A 22,451-nucleotide genomic window follows, 5' to 3' on the forward strand; every position below is an offset into this window, starting at 1 on the left:
TATAATTTTGATTAATCTGAAATTTTCACAAATTTTATAGAAAATTCGGCAGAGTGCCGGCTGTAAATTAGAAAAACAGTTCTTCTAAATCTGTTAAAAACACTTCCAATATAATCATAATTTCAATCTCAGTCAACCACCAACATATTTTCAACAATTTCTCAAATCACTTCAGTATCTCAAAATTCAATTCATTTTATATCATGCTCAATTCAATAAGAAATACTCATATTTATTACTGAACATAGTTCATAGATAATTACATTAAAAATATAATTACATGAGTTTATAATATACCTTACAAAAGTTTACAAAATACAAAAATACCAAAATACCAAAGTGGCCTAATGTCCTACCAAATGCACTGCAAATGAGAGGTGACTCTGGACTCTGTATGCAGCTCTGAAAGTTCACCCGGTCTGAGGTTTGCTGGGCTTCCCAGTCATGTCTCCAGTACCTGCGCGTGGCAAAAGTGACGCGCTATGCAATTCTGCTTAGTGGTGACAATATAAAATAAAATAACTGAAATAAAAGAAATATGTAGAATGCATATTTACATTTTAGGTAGACTTAATTTTTGACATTTATTACATTATTATTCGATTAAATTTGGTAGGATTTATTATCATTGCCTGAGTAACCCATACTAGTCGACTAGACTGGATAAATAGGTAAACTGGTACTGGGTACTAAGTACCTCAGACCATCACACCATCGGTCACATTGTGTCTCCCGGTGTGCAACAGAACAGCTAATAAGTTGTAATAATTATCAGGGATAAAACCCAACTATAACAACTCAACAAACATGGCCAAAGGCTATTACATCACAGAATGGCACGGGAGGCCATAAAACACAGAATGGCATGAAGCCATATGCAGTACTGCTAACAGAACCCTATTGGCATGCCAACCTATCTAGGTATACTAGGGCATGTTACACTCTTAAATTGTACAATTCTTGAAATTTAAGTTTAAGTGTTATTATTCATTCCATTAGTCAACAAAAATGTTGACTTTTGCATAGACAATAGGTACATTGGTTTTAATACTCCCAATATACCACATTTTGCATTCTAAAATTGTTGGTATTGGTTGCCAATACCATTTCTAAGCTTAATGTTAATTGTTCAAAATTTTCAGATTTCAAGCTTTGTGTTTACTGTTCCTTTAGTCATTTTTGCAGTGGAAATTTGGCAAAGTTGTCAACATGAAAGTTGTTCCTTATTGTGTCTAGTTACATTTCTTTTTTTGAACCACTCCATTTGGTGTTTTCTAGCTTAAGTTATGGCTTAAATACCATGACTGGCCGGATTGCCAACTTCAGTTTTACGGGTGACCAAATCATGTGTTTGTGCAGTGACTACAGGTCACCTTTTGAACATGTTATGATCAAAATTTGGGTTAGGTTTCTTCATAAAAATTATAGTTATATGTCTCAGCTATTTTCTGGTAAAATTTCAGGTCAATTGGACCTTTCTACACTGGGTTATGACCAAATGAATAAACACTGTTCATTTGGTCATTTTGCCCAGGCAGAATGCAGGTCACCCAGATTAGGGCAATCTCTAGGTCAACTTGGTTTGGTTTTATGGGCATGTGTCTTTACCAAAGTTGTGCCATTATGTGTCTAGTTTCATGTTCAATTGGCCTTGCACCAATTGAACCTCTACAACTCCAGTTATTGCTGCCCAAACCTGCTGGACTCATGCCCAGTCCTGCAGGTCACCAAGGGCAGCCACACTAACTTCAATTACCACTAAACAAACCACTTCATTTCTTATTCACACAGCCTAATGGTCAGTAATTGACCATTAAAACTCTCTTTCACCAAATACATGAACAAAGTCTCAATTTGGGTCTAGATTGTTGCATTACTTGCACTTCACCTTCCTAATCAATATATTAGTGTTAAGGGCAGCCACAATATCATTTTAATTCTAAGAAAATTTTCAAACTCAACCAAGTTTAAGGCTGCTAGAATTTTAAGCAAGACATACACATGATGTTTACTCAATTTTCTTGTAAATTTGCATCAAATACCACTCCTTCAACATGAATTGAAAGATAAAAATCAAGTTTAGTCACTAACCTCTAATGGAGTGAATTTCAACCTTGCAAGAGTTCTTCTTTTACACTTCTTTTTGCTCCCAAAAGATTCACCAAGATGAAATATCAATGTTTTGTGTTGACACTTAGGGTTTTTGTTGAAAGAAAACTAGGGAAAATGAATGTTTGGAAGCTTGTTAATGGAGGAGTGAAGGAGAGCATGGGTGACGTTTTGAAGAAGGGAGAAGGCTGCTGGTTTGTTCCAGATTTCTACCTTCTTTTATGCATTTTAATTGTGTTTCATAAATTTAATTGGCCAAAGGAATTAATTACCTCATGCTTATATAAGCATTAGGTAATAAATCCAATTTACTTTCTTTTTCTTTCCTTTCCTTTCCTATTCATTTTTAAATAATTTTTCATCAATATTTGTTTATATTTTATGTCATATAATTCACTTACAAAATTGGACAAGTTGGTCAAAAATCATCTCTGAAGACGAAATGACCAAAATGCCCTCCGTTTGGCTTAACGAGCCAAAATTATGTGTACCGATTGATTAAATTTTCCTTGTGTTTTCTTAACTCTATTGTCATGGGAACCCCAATAATCCTTCCCTGAGGTCCCAAAAATTATTTTATGAAGTTTTCCCCGGGTTTAGGGTTGCTAACGGCCTTCACCGTCACTTCCCCTTCGGGTTACTCATCACTGGGGTTTCGGCTCGTTTAACCTTAGTGTATTTCGTTTCTAAAAATTTTCTTTGATTTTTATGAGCATTATTTGGTTTCTTTATAACTCCTCATACTAGTCTAATTATAATTTTAAACATTCTAGCTGCCCAAACCGACATTGGTCACCGGAACAGTAGACTGTACGGACTAGCTAAAGTGAGGATGTTATAGTTTTATTTTTTAAAAATATTTAATCAATACAATATTAAAAATACAATGTTCATAATGTTTGGTTTCTCATGCATATCTCCACTATGTTTTCTTTTTTCTCTTTTGTTCAACAAAACTTAAATACAACTACAACAATTTTTTTATATTTGTTAATCAGTTAAAATTGGTGAAAAGATTGATAAGTGCATAATTAATATTTTTACTCCCATCACATTTAGTGTTTCTAGTATATTTTTATGCATAATTTAGTTGATTAAAGTGTAATTATCAATTAGCTATATTTTTAGAGAGTTGTTGGAATAATTGTGTTAAATTGAGAAATTTTCAGCATTTGCATTAATTTGACTTTTGCCGTATTTTTCAGGTGTTTCTAAAGTTGTGGGTCTCCAAATCTAATGCTATTTAATTTATTGAAAAGCTAAGTCAGAGCACTACAAATGACAAAGAGGAACCAAAGCCCAAATCAGTTTCCAAAGTTGTCAAAATTAGCTATGAATCTATTACAAAAGCCCACACTTAACGAGTCACGACCAGTTTTGGTGCTTATTTTATATCTAGAGCTCCAGATGTCCAAATGAAGCAAACCTAGGCCCAATTGAACCTTAAGAACCACCTCTACAATTTCAATGAAGCGCTGAAGACAAGACTACGTCGTTTTGGTGGTTAAAAAGGGCAGTGAAGTCAAATATATGGGTTGTATTGTCTGTCAGAACCAGTTTCGATTTTTAGCCCATAACTTGGGCTGTAGACCTCCAATTTGGGCAAATGAGGACTCGTTGGAAAGCTATGTAGGGATACAACTTTCTTGAAGAAGTCAAAGATAGAATCAGAAGGGTAGTGGCTGAAAATCGGCCGTGATTGCAAAGTAGAGAATCTGTCTTTTTGAATTTCAAAATTTTTTTCCAAGTTTGGTTCTTATCTTTAGATTAGGTTTTTAAGTATAAAGATCATCTTTGGAAGCAGCGGAGAGACACACCTTCATTCTCCATTCACGTTCATAATTTTAGATTTCTTTATTATTTTACTTTTTTTTGTAAGCCATGAACATGAGCAGCTAAGTTTCTAAATTCAGTTCAAGGGATTCTAGTTCTTATGCATGATTTGTGAGACAAGGTTCTTAATTTAAATTATGCCGTTTTGAATATCTATTGTTTCTCAATTTCATTATTTTTGATCTATTGAATGATTTGCTAAAAAGGCCCATTAGTTAATTGTTTGATGTGATTAATTGCTAGTTCATCTTCATAACCCGTAATTATTGTGTAAGATTGAATGTGAGTAGCCATTAGGTATTATTGATTATGATCCAAGTTTTTGATAATAACCTAAAGAAACAATATGATGAATTAAATGATTTATGCTTTATAAATCATTATTCAAGCTTAACTACTTCCTGTTCTTAAAGCAGTTATTAAATTGATGAGGATTGCTTAATACCAATTCAGTCAATAATTAGAGTCAACAAGAGTGCTAGGCTCGAATTGACGAGTATGGGGAAGTTAGGGGTTTTACCTCACTGTTTGGTAAATCTATATTAAGTATTCAATAAGAGATAATTATATTTCTTTTATCTATGATTGAGTCATGTATTGGAATGCGAATTACCTTGGACTGAAGTTTGTTTAAACTGAGAATTTTATACCTAAATTTAGTTCTTTAATTTCTGAACTTGATTTTTTCTGATTTAGTGTTACAACACCCCCCCCCCCCCCAATTTTTTTTTCCTGTTACACACATGCACCAGATTTAGTAACTCAGTCTCTAGGGTTTGACTTGGATTACCACTCATTGCATTCATTCAGAAAATAAAAGAGCATTTCATTACTGGTAATTTCAGTTAATTTCCGTTAATTTTTGGTGGAATCGACAACCATCAAAATTTTGGCGCCATTGTCTAGGACTGGAAGTTTATTAAATTTTGTGTTTTTAGTGTTAGGATATCTTGTTATCATCTTTGCTTATGAAGTGTTGCTATTTTTAGGTTTTTTTTTTTTACGGAAATTACGGTGTTACTATTCATTAGCAAAATTTTGGTTGAATTAGGAGGGCATTCTATACTTGTTTTGAAGGAAACAACATTATAAAAATAACCAATCAATCCAAAGGATTATTGGCCCCACCCTCTTGAGGCCAAATTCTATCGTTTTCTAGGGTTTTGAGGCATTTTTCTATCTTTTAGTTTGATTTTTTTTTTATTTATGATAAGAACTTCTCAATCTGGTGAGTTGCGCTTTGATCCAAAAGTAGAAAAAACAACTAAATAGTTGAGAAAATTGGCTAAGCAAGCTAAGCAGATTTCGAGTACATCTAAAGGAGTTCAATCTCCAAGGGAATTAAGTTCGGATTCAGATTCTGAAAATGAAACCATGGCTGCTAGGACTTTGAAAGAGTTGGCTGCTCCTAATCTAAACCAACAGCCTTTGTGTATTCAATTCCCTGCTTTAAATGTTACTTTTGAGTTAAAGTCTGGACTAATCCATTTATTGCCTAAGTTTCATGGTCTTTCAGTTGAGGATCCACATAGGCATTTAAAGGAATTTCATGTTGTGTGTTCCAGCATGAAACCTCAAGGAGTTTTAGAGGACCAGATTAAGCTTTGAGCTTTCCCTTTCTCACTGGAAGGCACAACTAAGGATTGGTTGTATTACCTTCCTTCTGGATCTGTCAACTCATGGATAAAGCGGATATTTTTGGAAAAGTATTTTCCTGCTTCCCTTGCTGCTAACGTAAGAAAAGAAATTTGTGGCATCCGGCAGTACAATGGAGAGAGTTTGTATGAGTATTGGGAGCGATTTAAGAAGTTGTGTGCAAGTTGTCCCCTTCATCAAATAAGTGAGCAGCTTTTGATTCAGTATTTCTATGAGGGACTTCTACCAATGGACCATAGTATGATAGATGCTGCTAGTGGAGGAGCTTTGGTTGACAAGACACCAGAAGATGCAAGGAGGCTGATTACTAACATGGCAGCAAACTCTCAGCAGTTTGGAATGAGAATGGATTAGACACCTAAGAAGGTTAATGAGGTAAGTGCATCTAACCTTGAGAAACAGATTTTTGATTTAACTTCTTAGGTGAGGCAATTTGCTGTAGGGAACATGCAAACAGTTAAGGTATGTGGAATTTGTTCGGGATCGAGTCATGCTATTGACATGTGTCCTACATTACAAAAGGATGAATCAATGCAACATGCTAATGCAGTAGGAAATTATGGACAACCACAATGCAAGTATGACCCCTTTTCTAATTCTTATAATTCGGGATGGTGAGATCATCCCAATTTGAGTTATGGGAATCAACTAGTACAAAACCGATATTAGCAGCAGAGACCACAAGTGAATTAACCATCTCCGCCTCCCTCAAATCAAGGTATGTCACTCAATGAAATTGTTAAGGCTTTGGCTAACAATACACAAAGTTTCAACAGGAGACCAGAAATAACATTCAAAACATAGAGAAGCAGATTGGTTAGTTAGCTTCATCTGCGAGTAAACTTGAAGCTCAAGGTTCTGGAAAGCTTCCATCACAAATAGTTATGAATTACAGAGAAAATGCAACTGCTATAGTGTTGCAGAGTGCAAAAGAAGTTGATAATTAGACTCCATATGAGTCAATGAAAAAGAAGAAGCAAGGAGCAAAAGAGTTTGAAGTTCCTGAAGTTGAGGTAAATTTGAACTTGAACTGAATAAGGCTAATAATTCTGTTCTCCCTCCATTCCCTAGTAGGTTGGCCAAGATTAAGAGAGAAGAACAAGAAAAAGAGATTTTAGAGACTTTCAGAAAGGTAGAGGTTAATATACCTTTACTTGATGCGATCAAACAAGTCCCCAGGTACGCTAAATTCTCTAAGGAATTATGCACTACAAGGTGCAAGTTGAGGAATAATGAGAAGATCAGTGTTGGGGAAAATGTTTTAGCATTAATTCAGCGGAAATTACCCCCTAAGTGTAAGGGTCCAGGTTCATTTTCTATTCCCTGCAAAATAGGTGATTCTAGATTTGAACATGCAATGGCAGATTTAGGAGCATCTATTAATGTTATGTCATATTCAGTTTTTCAAACTTTAAATTTGGGTCTATTGAAAGAAACCAGTGTCATTATTCAGTTAGCTGATCGTTCTAATGCTTACCCATTAGGAGTAGTTAAGGATGTTTTGGTGCAGGTTGGAGAGTTGATTTTTCCTGTAGATTTCTATATTTTGGATATGGAGGATAGTGCTCCCTCATCAAACTCAGCTTTGATTTTTTTCGGAAGACCTTTCCTAAAAACTGCCAAGATAAAAATTAATGTGGATGATGGTACTTTAATGATGAAGTTTGATGGAGAGACTGTCAAATTTAATATCTTTGATGCCATGAAGTATCCTGCTGATGATAATTCTGTCTTTTTTATTGATGTTGTTGATACATTTGTGCAGGACGTTTTTGAGTTAAGCATGGAGGATGAGTTAGAAATGGTGATTAGTAAAGGAATTCAGGAAGTTAGTATTAATCAGCCATTAAGTGTAGAGGTTCAAGACAAAGTAATGGCATTGCAGTCATTACATTATGTTCCAAGAAGGTATGGAGTATCAAAGATTGACTTACTTGTATCTCACACAAAATTATTACCTTTTGTTATGTTGGCACCAGTTCTTGAACTCAAGCCTTTACCTAAGCATTTGAAGTATGTTTACTTAGGAGACAATGAAACACTTCCAGTTATCATCTCAAGCAATTTGATAAAGATTCAAGAAGAAAGATTGACTAGGGTTTTGAGGGTGCACAAGGAAGCAATTAGATGGACAATAGCTGACATCAAAAGCATAAGTCCATCCGTATGCATGCATAGGATTTTACTGAAGGATGATGCTAAACCAAGTAGAGAAGCTCAAAGGAGGTTGAACCCACAGATGATGGAGGTTGTGAAAAAGGAGATTTTGAAGTTACTGGATGCAAGGGTTGTTTACCCAATTTCAGATAGTAAATGGGTGAGTCCAATCCAAGTAGTGCCAAAAAAATCATGAGTCATTGTGGTAGCAAATCAAGATAATGAGCTTATTCTAACAAGGATTCAGAGTGGATGGCGAATGTGCATAGACTACTGCAAAATGAATTCAACAACAAGGAAGGATCACTTCCCATTGCCATTCATTGATCAGATGCTTGAACGGTTAGCAGGTAAGTCTTATTTCTACTTTCTTGATGGTTTTTTTGGATGTAATCAAATTGTGATTGCACCAGAGGTTCAAGAGAAGACTACCTTCACTTGCCCTTTTGGAACTTTTACTTTTAGAAGGATGCCTTTCGGGCTTTGTAATGCACCTGCCACGTTTCAGAGATGTATGATTAGCATATTTTTAGATTACATTGATAATTGCATTGAGGTGTTCATGAATGATTTTACTGTGTATGGTGATTCATTTGATGCATGTTTACATCATTTGACTTCTGTTCTTGAGTGATGCATTGAGAAAAATCTTGTTTTGAATTACGAGAAGTGTCATTTTATGGTGGAATAAGGGATTATTTTGGGTCATGTTATCTTTAATAGGGGTATTGAGGTGGATAAGTCTAAAATTGATTTAATTGTGAACTTACCGGACCCCACAACTATGAGGGAAGTACGCTCTTTTCTTGGTCATGCAGGTTTCTATCACAGGTTCATTAAGGATTTCTATAAGATAGTATTGCCTTTGTCTAGACTCTTATAAAAAGATGTTTCTTTTGAGTTTAGTGAAGAGTGCAAGGAGGCTTTTGACAAGTTGAAGTTTTCATTGACATCAGCCCCTATTATTCAGGCTCCTGATTGGACTATGCCATTTGAAATTATGTATGATGCGAGTAATTATGCAGTGGGAGCAGTTTTAGGGCAGCGTGTTGGAAAGCTCTTTCATGTGATTTATTATGCCTCCAGAATACTTAATTTAGCTCAGCGCAATTATTCTACGATCGAAAAAGAGTTTTTGGCTATAGTTTTTACTTTAGATAAATTTCGATCATATTTGCTTGGTTCTAAAGTAATTGTCTTTTCTGATCATGCAGCGTTGAAGTATCTCTTGGCAAAGAAGGAAGCAAAACCAAGGTTGATTAGATGGATCCTTCTTCTGCAAGAATTTAATCTTTAAATCAAATATAAGGAAGGAGTTGAGAACCTGGTAGCAGATTATTTAAGCAGGTTAGTGACACAAGGAGATCTAGTTCCTTTACCGAAATTTTTTCCTGATGAGCAGTTGTTTAAATTGCAATGTAACACCCCTATTTGCATAGCCTGGTATATTTCACTGTTCCGGTGATCGGTGTCGGTCCAGATAAGTAAGAGGATTAGAACCACAATTAAGACACCTAGATAAGCCCTGAACGCAAATAATTAGTAATTGCCAAATAGTTAAGTATAAAGAAGAAAAACAAAACATAAAAAGTTAAATGAGCCGGGAGTCATAGCGATGGGTGATCTTCTCGGGAATGACTGCGAGGTTAGTCTAAACTTAAATTTCGAACTGGAAAATGTGACGCTGCAGTCCTTAGGACCATTGCGAACACAGTGGAAAGGAGAAAATCATAGAAAAGAATTGCTAAGCAGGTCAAATAATTAGGTCAGGGATCAGAAAGAAATATCAAATAACTTGCAAACTGGATTGAACCAGCGAGGGGCAATTTGGTTAATTCACCCCTAGAGCTGACTCCTGACCTAACTGTCAAATAAAATTGGAGAAAAGAAAATTTCGGGATCAAGAATTAAATTAAAGAACTAGTGAAAAAATAAATGTAAAAGAAAAGAAAAAAAGAAAAAGTTTAGTTACATCATGCTTACATCACTATTATGACATCATAAATAATTTTATTTTTGCCCATCAATATTGACCAAGTAAAAAGCAATTTCAAGGACTTAAAAATACACTATAAGGAAAAGAAAAATCATTTTTATCTTCTCAACCCTAGTGTGCCGGCTTCTCTTTCTTTCTCTCTATTGAAGAACTCCATGAAAGTTTGAAACCAAGCGTTCTTCCAACCACTTAACCCTATTTTGACCCCAAACTAAACCATAAAAACTTATTAGTTCAACTTGAGAAAGCGTTGGAGGAAGGAAAGAAAAGAAGAAAAGGAAGAAATTGAAGAATTGAACTTCAAAGTTAAGGTTAGTGGTTTAAATTGAAAATTTATTGTTTAATACTTATGTTTTTAGTGTAAGTAACTTAGAAATTAACATAAAATCAAACAAAAATAATTAACTTAAAATCAAACAAAAATAATTGTTGAGGGACCAAATATGAAATTCGTCCAACTAGGGTTGGGGTTTGATATGAATGAGTTTGATGGTTTTGAATGGTTATTTGAGGTGAATTAGGTGTGTAGATCATGAATGTACACTTTGAAATGCATTAGAGTTGAAATTTAGGTAATTAGGGTTTGAGCATTTTGAAGAAATTAGAGAAAAAGTTGAGAATTGGTCAAATGATATAGTTGACCTTATTTGAGTTGAGAAATGTTCAATTGTGACCATTTGTGGTGTGTATGAATTGTTAAAACCAAGTTCCAATTCGTATAGGTGAGGGTCAATCTGCAGGCAGCTTGACCTAGGTCCCTTTCAAGGATCAAAACTAAAAATTTACTAACCTAATTGGTGTGAGGCTAATTGAGAATGAAATTAGACACAAAATGACACATTTTTGATTTAGGAATCATGCCCAGAAAGTGACAATAACTTAGTGAACAATTAGACCAAATTTAGAATTGGGCACACTGACCTGTACAAAAATGACCAAATGAACAGTAGTTACGTAAATGACCATAACTTGGTCTAGGAAGGTCCAAATGAATTGAATTTTATACTGATAGAAAGCTGAGACATAGCCCTACAACTTTTATGAAGAAAACAAACCCAAAATTTGACCATAACTTGTCCAAAAACTCACCTGCAGTCAATGTACAAAAACTGCCATAATCCAGGAAATTGCCCAGACTTCTGGGTAACACCAAATCCGGCCAGCCATGTTCAAATGGCCATAACTAGTGCTACAAAACTCCAAATGGAGTGATTCAAAAAGGAAAATAAAGTTAAGACAATAAGTAACAACTTCTATGAAGAAAACTTAGCCAAATTACTATAGCAACATGACCAATGGAACAGTGTAAAACAGGACACCAAATTTGAAATTTTGGAATTTCACCTAAGAGACTTAAGATTTAAGGAAAACAACCAAAACCAACAAATTAGGTAACCAAAATGTGGTATGTGGGTGAATTAAAAGTCCCATACCTATTAAGCATTAGAAAGTCAACAATTTGACTTGAATAGTATCATAAATAGATTTGAATTTATTTTTAAATTTATGATAAATTGTGATACTGAAACACTGTAAAATGGTGTGTTTCAGTTGAAAAGAATACTGGGAAAGAACTCGAAGCATCAAGTCAAGGCCAAGAGGCGACTCGTATAAGGTTTGTGCACAACATAGAATTTCTGTAAATTTTTTTCTGCAAATTGTTTTGCATGAATTGAGATATTAAATTGTGACTCAATTGTATTGAAATGTTTATTATGCTTTTGACTTAAATTGTTGAAAGTTTACTTGTATGTATTTGAAATGGCAATAAATGTTTAATAAATTGCTAAGACAGTTTTGAAACCATAGTGTCATGATCATATATTTGAATGCCTCACACTAGAAGAAAAAAGGAGATTTGAAACCGAATATTCGGTTTCAAATCAGTGAAAATCGGTTTCTAAATACATTTAGAAACCAATTTGAAACCGAAATATTCAGTTTTAAATCCACAAGTTTCTAAATAAATTTGAAACGGAAAATGGCGTCCGTTTCAAATTCTGAAACTATTTTCAAACCACTATTCCGTTTCAAATTTAGAAACCACTTATATTCGGTTTCAAATTCCGTTTTAATTTAAAAACTGATATTTTGGTTTCAATTTTTTTGAAACAGAAATTCCGTTTCAAATCGGTTTCTAAATTCTGAAACCGATCCGTGTGTTATTGGATTAGAAACGGAAAAATTCGTTTTTAATCCGTTTCAAATTACTAGTAGAAAATTTTTATTTTTTTATTTAATATATTATTTCCTGTATTGAAGCATATAATATAATATTAATTTTAAATGCTCAATATCATAATATTTATAATATCAGCTATCAAATATCAAATATCACCAATATTATATATAAATATGACAGTGAAGGGTTATGACAATAATATACTGTATGAAAAAATAAAATATCATAATAACAAAAAAACAAGCTACTTGTCATCAAGAAGATAATCACTCATCACCACTATCAGCCTCTCTACCATCATCTTGATGAGTCGTATGTGGAGTTGGGGCTGTAAACTGCGTACCCTGCATCATTTGTGCCATCATGTTTTGCATCATTTGTTGCATGCGCTCCTCGATGTCCGCCACGTTGTCTATATCTCTCCTCTAGCATCAACTCGCGTTGTCGATCTCTCTCCTCCATTGCAACCAAACTATCCTTGAGCGTTGCAACAGTTTGATGCAATTGTTGAATCTCTTCCTCCATTGCCTCTGACTGAGCACAATAGGATGCAGTAGAAGATGATCCATGTGATGAGCTAGGGTAAAAAATTGATGCTTGAGATCCAATGCCATAAACCTGGGTCTTCTTCTCCCCACAACTTGATAATATAGTGCGACCTCATCTACAATAGGAGGGTCATTGCACCCTCTTGTGGTTGAGACGATCGCTCTTAAGCGCCAAAAATGCATCTGCATAAGTCAATACACATATTTTAAATTTATTTTTCTTGGCAATTGAATAAACAAACTCACTTATTCATTTTTTTCATATAATTGAAAGACATAAAATAATTGTTCACTTACCTTAATTGATTGCGCTCGTGAATCAACCATATCGGAGGTGCCTTTCCTAGTGTGGGTCTTATGGAAAAGTTCATAAGGAAAAGGTCTTCGGCCAAGCTGGGCTTCCTGAAAAGATATAATGATTTTAGTGATGTTTATAATAATGTTCGATTATTTGCTACTAATATGTAGACAGACAATAACAAAACTAGTAAATATGAAATCATTACCATCCTATAGTAAATATGAAATCATTACCATTCTATCTGCGTGAGTAGCATGTGAAACGAACCCCGTGTGTCTAGAGATGCCCGCCCAACTCCCCCTATCTCACTACAACGGTTAGCAGTGAACTGATGGCTCTTGGCTTTAAACTCTGGGCTACTCCATGCCTCCTTCCATTTTTGCATTGTACTATTAGGCACGATGACCTTGGATTTTTCTTTCCTAACATTGCACATTAGGGCCTTATAGCGCTCTGCAGCCTTACGCCTCCAAGCTTCCTTTACTAGTGGAGTCACCTCTTGCCAATCAAAGTATTTCTGGTATAAAATAAATAAAAATTAAGACAGTTGTATTAGTATGATAATATTTAGAAAAAAATTGACAGCATTTCCCCTTAATTTTGGACAATCCAGCCTAGTTATTAGGTATTAATTGCACCTGTTAAAAACACTTCATATATTCTCAACAATAAATAACATCCACCCCAACTACAACAACTCACAACAATACATATTTTCAATATCACACAAGCTGTACATATAGATCATTTAAGCATTAATATACTTCAATTGTATTCTTTTACATTAATTCACAAATTCTCATCACTTAAATGATATTTGTTCATAATATTCTTTTTTGAGGTTTCATAAACTATGCAAATTAGTTATCTGATAGCTAATTATATTTAAATATTTATTTTATTACTTGAAATTCATCCCAGTAAAACTTTTTTGTTTCAGGCGTGATAGTTTTCCAACAGTGCCCCTCTGGGTCCATCCTCTCCTTGAAGATATTCTTCATCTTCTTAGCACATTCCTCAGATGGATGTAACCTGTACAAAAGAAAGACAGCAAATATATTGATTTTATGTAAATGTAGAAACACGGTACTTCAATTGCTAATGATATGTAATACCAAATCATAGATAAAGTTAATTAATTTTAAATACTTACGTGCCATTAATGAGCTTTATTCTTTTCTTTCTTCCAAATGTAGTGAGTGATAGGCCATCCATCGATGATATTGGTGCTGCCCCAACTGAATGACCTTCATGACCAGAGGTTGATCCAATTGCAGGCTCAGAAGATGGGGTAATAGGTGGTGGCGGTGGAGGTGGAGGTGTAGCTCGATCTTTGTGTTGAAGCGGAGACCCCTCTGGATCTGGTGTCGACCTCCCAGTGGATCGTGAAGGAACCTGAGGCTGACCCTGTGTAGATTGGTCTAGTTGATCATTGGGCTCATCCTGCACAGGTAACTGCCTTGACTGTGAATGACCCAACAAACCTCCCCTGCGACCGTTGCCTCGCATCCTGCATAAATAATTGTATTAATTAGTTAGCTTCATTCAACTTATGATACATAATACAGATGAAATTAGTTAGAGTTTATACTTCAAGTTTAGAAATATAAATTCATTAAGAGAAATACCTAATTCTAATTAGTATCACTATCATATACATCATCGCATTCCTCATCACTTTCTGAGTCCAATTCAAGCTCTTCTTCATCTTCAACATCCTCTTCATTAATTTCAACTAGTACACCGTTTTGATCATTCAAATATTGTTGTTGATCATCATCATCGTCAATTTGAATCAAAGGGACTTCCATTTCATCTTCTTGAAATGGTTCTTCCCGTCTTGAGGGTTGTGACATTCACTTGCTCGGGAAGATCAATATGATCTCGCTTTGATTTTGAACACGCCCACCAATCAGCCTTGTCACGTTTTAAGCTTGGATATATGGAATAATTCACCTGAGCCGCTTGGATAGCAAGAACAAATGGTTCATACCTATTGAAGGATCTTTTATGATTAATATCCACAAGTTTATATTTTGGATGAATCTTTGTTCCCACATTTGGTTTTGGATCAAACCAATCACATTTAAACAATACAGTTCTTTTGATAGGTAATCCAGGGTACTCCAATCGTAGCACTTCAATTAATTGTCCATAGTAGTCACTTTCATTAGTACTGTAATTAGTCCCCTTGATACATACCCCACTGTTCATCGTTGCCCTATGCGAACCATAACCTTTAGTGTGAAATTTATAACCATTAACTACATAACTATTGTAGCACATAACACTTCTTAATGGACCCTTTGATAGATCCTTTAAAAACTGGCTTGATATATTGTTGGAGGGATTGTGAACATATTTATTGAACCACTTATCAAATTCACGCTCTAGTTTCTCATCAACTTGTTTATCATTGATATTTGGATTGGCCATGTGTAACTCATTAACAAAAATGCTGCACATAATGAAAATAGTTAATTACATGTTTGGAATCAATAATGGCATTGCAACAATTATAATAATTGAATATTAGAAAAACTTACTCAATGTACGGTTTTACTTCTATACAATTCAACAAGATGTACATTTGTGCTGCTTGAAATTCTTGTTCTGTGAGATATCTAACCTTTCCTTTTCCTAGTGGCCTACCAGAATGAGTGAAAATTGATAAATTCCCTAGATGTTCATCCATATGTTCGACTGTATCATCATTGCGTGGAACCTTTCGATGCCTTGTGTTGACATGGGGTTCAAAATAATGAGCGCAGAATGACGATGCTTCTTCAACTAAGTATGCATTGCATATGGAACCTTCCACTTTGGCTTTATTTTTCACATTATTTTTTAACTTCCTAAGGTACCTGCACCATTTACTATTTAGTCACAACAAAGTTTTTATTTCTCCATGTAATGATAGTATACAACAATACATTAAACTAGTTACCTCTCAAATGGATACATCCACCGATATTGCACAGGACCAGCAATCCATGCTTCATAAGCCAAATGTACTGGGAGATGTTCCATGGAGTCAAAGAAACTTGGAGGGAATATACGCTCAAGTTTACATAATATTATAGGAATCTCTTCATTGAGCTGTAACATGGCTTCTTCTCTAAGTGTTGTTGAAGTTAACTCTCTAAAGAAATTGCTCAATTCGGTCAATGCTTGCCACACATTTTTTGGAAGCAATTCCCTAAATGCTATTGGGAGTAATCTTTGCATAAAGACATGACAATCATGGCTTTTCATCCCAAACAACTTTAGTTTTCGCATGTCTATACACCTACCCATGTTTGACACATAACCATCTGGGAATCTAAGATTTTTAAGCCATTCACACAATACTGCTTTTGATTGTTTGTCTAATGTGTAACATGCTTTAGGATACTTTCCTGTTGCCATATCCCTCTCTAACTCAGGTCGGTGACAAAACTCTTTCAAATCTTCCCTTGATTTTGCATTGTCCTTCGTCTTCCCTTCAACATTCATCACAGTATTAAAAATATTTTCAAATACATTTTTCTCTATATGCATGACATCCAGGTTGTGGCGAAGCATGTTAGTACTCCAATATGGCAAATCCCAAAAAATGCTCCGTCTCTTCCAACCCGTGTTTTTTGCTTTGCAACTGTTATTCTCATTTGCACCCATATCTGTGACACACATTAATCCTAGATGTTCTATTTGTTCTAAAATTTCCTCACCAGATAGAATGGGGGGAGCACTTTTTGTAATCTTGTTCTTTCTAAAAGCAATTTTATTAAAATCGAAAGGATGGTTAGCTAGTAAGAATGTTCGGTGATTGTCAAACCTTGATTGTTTACCACCCTTTGTCAATGTGAATGCATCTGAATCGCCCCTACAATATGGACAAGCAGTTTTGCCTGCTGTGCTCCAGCCGGATAACATTGAATATGCAGGGAAATCACTTATTGTCCATAATAATGCAACCCTCATATTAAAATTATTCTTCTTTGATGCATCATATGTCTCAACTCCAACTTCCCACAACTGTTTCAACTCTGCAATAAGAAATGTAAGTACACATCCAATTTGTCTTTTGGGTTTCTCGGACTAGGAACTATTACCGTTAGGAACATATACTCTTCCTTCATACATAACCAAGGAGGCAAATTGTAAGGAGTGACAATGACTGGCCAAGATGAATATTGTTGTCGGTGACCGAATGGTTGAAACCCATCGGTGCACTGATCCTAGCCTTACATTCGAACCTCGTGACAAATGAAGGATGTGTTTTATTAAAATGCTTCCATGTAGTTACATCTGAACAATGACGCATTACCCCATCTTCATGGTCATGCTCAACGTGCCATCTCATTTCTTTCGCTGTTGCATTCGAAGCATATAATCTTTGCAATCTCTGTGTGAGAGGAAAGTAGTACATTTTCTTATGTGGGACATTGGTTTGAAAATTAGAAGAGCCTCGACTATGTCGTTTGAACCGTGGATGGTCACAAAATTTGCAATTCATTAACTCACTATCTTCAGCCCAATATAACATACATCCATTAGTACAACAATGAATCTTCTCAACAGGTAGGCCCAATGCTTGGACCAACTTCTTTGTACTGTAAAAGTTTTCAGTCATTAAATTTTCATCCGGTAACACCTCTTTCATAAGTTGACAAATGTCATCAAAACACCTTTCTGACAAATGATGTTCTGCCTTGATGTTCAACATCCTTGCAACAACTGAGAGCTGCGAATGGCTTTCACAACCTCGCCACACCTCTTGATTAGTAGCTTGTAACATGTCATACAATTTTTGAGCTGATGGATTTGGAGGTTCCTCCATTACATCCTGAAAGAAATTAGGACCTGCTGCATCCATTACCATTTGCTCATATGTATTGCTTGTGCTATTATCAACCTCTTGAACAGACTCCGCTATTATAACATTTATGTTTTGACTATCAATATTACTTGTGCGGGGTTCCCCATGTAGAATCCATTTATAATAATATGGCACGAATCCATGCTTCATCAAATGTAATCGAATTGTATTCTCATCAACACAATTACGATTTTGACACTTTCGATGATTACATGGACACTTCAGTTTATCCCCATCCATCCACTCTGGATGTTGCTTAGCAAATGTTATAAATTGTTCAATACCTTCTATGAATTCTGAGGTCAATAGGCCATCTTTTAACCTAGCATACATCCATCTCCGATCTGATCCCATTTTGCTAATAGCTGTGTAATAATTAAGTGAATATTAGTAATAATATGTCAGATATCAGAATTACATCATATCCCCAATCATGCGTTGAAAGGTAAGGCCCTAACCCAATTAGAATTGTATCATTTCTACCAATAACAGACAGATAATGACATGTCATATATTTGTAAAAATTTCGGCAGCATCTCCCATTAGTTCTCCAAGTGCACAACATAAAGTCTGCACCCAGAGAACAATGAGAGATGTTACGAAATTTCTACAAATATATAATACATATTTATATCCATCCTATTCCTATGTAGAGTATACAATTCTAATTTGTCCAACAGGACAATCCATTGTCCACTGACATGAATTGTCAGTAGGACATTGGACGGGTTTTCTAAGGTTATTATGTGACAAATTTGATAAAAAAAAAAAAAAAACTATTAAGATATATAGAAAATCTAGAATAGTGTCCAACAATAGAAAAAATTATCACCTAAAAAATTGATATGCATGCATCTACAAATCAAAACGCCATATTAAAATATTACTTACCTGTGTGATACTGAAAGCAAGGGACAAAATAACGAGAGATAGTGACCAAAAGAGAGTGAGACAGACTGTAGTTCCAAAAAAAAAAAAAAAGAAATTCTGTCAGTAAATTCTTGTATAAAATTTAACACCCAAAAGTAAATAAATAAATAAATAACTACACTATATGGCATAATAGTATAAAATTAAAAAACATAATAATCATTAAAATTAAAGGACATGAAAAAATAGATATTAGTATAGCAATAAAATAAACATACAATCTTTTATTTGTAATTAAATATATAAGTTTGATTGCTAATTTACATCTGAACTATTTGAGTGTACTCATCCACAACTAATAGCCTACTAAATAACTATAAAAATAATTTTTTATTTTATTTTTAAAAAAACTTATTTTGCTTTTATAATTTTTTTATATGTATTATTTATTTATTTTTTTATAATAATATGATTAATTTATTATTATTATTATTATTATTATTATTGTAAATTATTATTATTATTATTATTATTATTGTTATTATTATTATTATTATTATTATTATTATTATTATTATTGTTGTGAAACCAGATGGCAGCAATCCTAATGTTTCTGTGAGTGTATCTAAGCCTTATTTTCTTCCTTGTAATGTAAACTATTGAAAATTCTAGCGTGCACTGCCTTATGATTTAACATAAATTATCACACTCATTCTATATCTGCAGATTTCTCCAGTTCGTTCGAATAGGTGCGGAGCTCGATGACAATCCAAGTTCTATAAGAAAAAAATCATCACTCGTATAACTACAAAATCATCCAAAATTTCCAGAACGATAACGTTCCTATGTTAGGTAAAGTAATTAAATATACAACCAGAGAAAGAGTAACATTGAGTTCAACAAACGACATAATGTCAACAGATACTAGTATATCATGGGATTTCTTTCCTCCAAACTTGGTGAAATTAGGCCAGGTGCTAAGCTAGAATCACTTCTGCAATATTTTTAAATTAGACCATCAAAACGCACAAAGATCTAAATTATTTTTGTAATAAAGGCTTTTATTTATTTTATTTTATGCTATTATGCTGATCAAATAAACCCAGATTATTGGGAGGTGGCCAAAAACAATTGAAAGAAAGTTGCCAACAGCATACGAAAATCTCATCCGGAACACAAAGCCACAAAGGGTTTGGTTCATAAGTGAAATCCTAATCCTTAAAAAGGGGTTATGAAAGGCCTAGGTGTGTGTGTGAAAAAAGTAAATTAAGATGAGCAAATGAAAACTGGTGCAGTCGCCAATTTAACAGACAAGCGTCTAAATACAAAGCTACACATACATGCCTTTCTTTCTCTCTGTGAATAAAAATGGAAGATGTTGGGAACCTAGTAGCACCTGCAAACAGAACTCCTGATTAATCAACCAACTCTGGTAACAGGAATCTTCTTGCGTGCAGATATCATCTCATTCATTTGTGCAATCTGAACCAAGAGCTGGCTAATCTTCTGCATAAGCATACCAAAATGTTGAATTAAGACAAACGGACACAAATGAAAAAAAGAGAAGAGGACTTGTTTATGTTACACATTTACCCATCTGTTGAAAATAAGAAGCCATGCAAATTGCAAAATCTGAATTCTGAATGAATTGGTCTTTTGTAATTTTGTGTAAACTTACAAAATCATACAAATATACACATTTGCAAAGTCAGACAAATGATGCAAAAATTAATCCAACCTATATTTACAGAACCAATTAAGAACCTGTTATGTTGAGCATATTTGGAAATTGGTTTTACCGGAAACTGAATAAAAAATTGGACAAGGCTTTCAAATTGGACAAATTTAAGAAATGATCTTCAGAGATGACACCATGTAATGAACCCACATTCCATCAGTTTTCTAAAGCTCATTAACCAGTTTTCTAAAGCTCTCACTTGCATCAGCTGTAATGTTATGGTTAGTTTTCAAATTTTATTTTTGCAAAATCCATGTTCAGATTTCACTTTTCTTCTCTTCTTGGCAATGCCACTTGGAGTTATGGTATTTTACTGTTTGTGATTCTTATGGTGGGATGGTTAGACAATCCGAAATTGCGATGAATGCCGTTTCCATCTGGTAAGAGTTCTGTTCCTATTTATCAAATTAGTCCAGCTAAAAATGTGATTTCTGTATTCTACTTATCATCTCATATTTCTTCTTAATTGCAGCATGAACCTGCAACTGTGGGCTCTGATGATTGCTCTTGGTTTCAATGCAGCCATAAGGTTAGTTGCTTCTGTCCTTGAGCATATAGCAGAAAACAGATTTAATCCAACTTAGAAACATGGTTTGGGGATTTTAATTCAACTTGACTTGCTTGCAGTGTGAGAGTATCAAATGAGCTTGGAGCTGGAAATCCTAAAGTAGCAAAATTCTCAGTGGTGGTGACCGTTTTAACTTCAACAATAATTGGAGTTGTATTCACAGCGTTGATTCTGGTAACCAAGACTGGTAAACCAGCAGTCATGAAGGAGGCATCAAAGCTTGGTTACTTTTTGGCAGCAACAATCTTCCTCAATAGCATCCAACCTGTGCTCCATGGTATTGCAACTAAACTCTCCAGTATCCACAGCACTAGGGATGAACCCATTCTCCTTTTTCCTCTGCAAGTGACTAAAGGTTTTTCTCTTGACATTTACAGGGGTGGCAGTGGGACTTCCTATTGGTGCTGTTCTTGGCTACAAAATAAATCTAGGTGTTAAGGGCATATGGTCAGGAATGTTGGCTGGTTGTGTTCTTCAAATAATCATTCTGACTTTCGTCTTTCTGCGTACTAACTGGAACAAAGAAGTAAGTCTACAATTCTTTCTTGAATAATAGATATCAGAGAAATTAACCAATGTAGAAATCGTGTTCTATAGCTAGTACTTGGTGTGACAATGACTAAATTTCAAGGTCTCCTAAGTGTTTTAAGAATTGAATGGCACCAACAAGAACCTAAATTCTTGTTAGTATTTTCAATCATTTGTTGCGATAATACAGAGTTACATAATAATGCGAGCTTTGAAAGTCAAGAGCGCATCGTAACTTGGGGTGGCTTTGAGGAACCTCAGCAAAGTTCATCAGAACACAACATGAATGAATGAAGATTTCATTGTGGAAAGAAACTTGATAAAATCAATATCAGGTTGCAGTTTATACTGATTGATTTTCTACTTGAATATACACCAAAAGGGGTCATCAAATCTGTCTCTTTTTTTTTTTTTTTTATTCAGTTTGCAATGTACATGCAGCAAATTGGACAAATTTAAGAAATGATCTTCAGAGATGACACCATGTAATGAACCCACATTCCATCTGCAATTGTTCAATCCCACTAATGTGCAAAATGCATAGTAAATGAAAAAAATAAGTCTGCAGCAAGATAAACTCACCTTAGTTCTGGATCTGCTGAGAACGAGCCAAATCTGTTAAGAATGAGCTAGATTGCTGAGAACGATTCTGTGTTGAGATTGATGAGACCGAAGAAGAAGCGACCGAAGAAGAAGCGATCGAAGAAGAAGCGACCGAAATGGCCGAAGAGAAGCGGCCGAACAGCTATTGGAGAAGAAGTGGAGAACTGGATGAATGATGGAAGGGAAGCGACCGAAGAAACACCGTAGAAATGGCCGAAGAGAAGCGGCCGAACAGCTATTGGAGAAGAAGTGGAGAACTGGATGAATGATGGAAGGGAGGACTGTCGACTGTGTGGCTAGGGCTAACAAATATTTAATATTAATTTTATTTAATTATAATTGAAATATATTATTTTTATTTAAAATATATTAACTTTTATATTATTAATTAGCTTATACAAAAATAAAAATAAAGACTTATAAAAAGAAAAGGTTTAGATTAATTTGGAAAATTTTATTGCTTTATGATTTAATAGTCTAAAATTAAAGGTTAAGATTAAC

The 22,451-nt window shown here is 34.6% G+C and overlaps 2 protein-coding genes and 1 non-coding gene across 3 annotated transcripts; 1 reads left to right on the forward strand and 2 right to left on the reverse strand.

Annotated features, from left to right (window-relative positions):
- Nucleotides 1–5,673: 5,673 nt before the first annotated feature.
- On the reverse strand, nucleotides 5,674–5,780 carry LOC131173534 (small nucleolar RNA R71). Its single transcript, XR_009143850.1, has one exon. It is a non-coding gene; the product is annotated as a small nucleolar RNA R71 (small nucleolar RNA).
- Nucleotides 5,781–15,725: 9,945 nt separating this feature from the next.
- On the reverse strand, nucleotides 15,726–17,193 carry LOC131172971 (uncharacterized). The gene is made up of 2 exons (XM_058134607.1): nucleotides 16,911–17,193; nucleotides 15,726–16,810 (listed from the first exon to the last, which is right to left on the reverse strand). The coding sequence occupies exons 1-2, from the start codon at nucleotides 17,191–17,193 to the stop codon at nucleotides 15,726–15,728; spliced, it is 1,368 nt and encodes a 455-aa protein (XP_057990590.1).
- Nucleotides 17,194–19,105: 1,912 nt separating this feature from the next.
- On the forward strand, nucleotides 19,106–22,157 carry LOC131172972 (protein DETOXIFICATION 33-like). Its single transcript, XM_058134608.1, has 7 exons — nucleotides 19,106–19,128; nucleotides 19,240–19,312; nucleotides 20,513–20,631; nucleotides 20,724–20,780; nucleotides 20,879–21,096; nucleotides 21,197–21,345; nucleotides 21,981–22,157. The coding sequence occupies exons 1-7, from the start codon at nucleotides 19,106–19,108 to the stop codon at nucleotides 22,155–22,157; spliced, it is 816 nt and encodes a 271-aa protein (XP_057990591.1).
- Nucleotides 22,158–22,451: the final 294 nt, after the last annotated feature.

The sequence above is a fragment of the Hevea brasiliensis genome, chromosome 14 (assembly GCF_030052815.1).
Source record: "Hevea brasiliensis isolate MT/VB/25A 57/8 chromosome 14, ASM3005281v1, whole genome shotgun sequence".
NCBI lineage: Eukaryota > Viridiplantae > Streptophyta > Magnoliopsida > Malpighiales > Euphorbiaceae > Hevea > Hevea brasiliensis.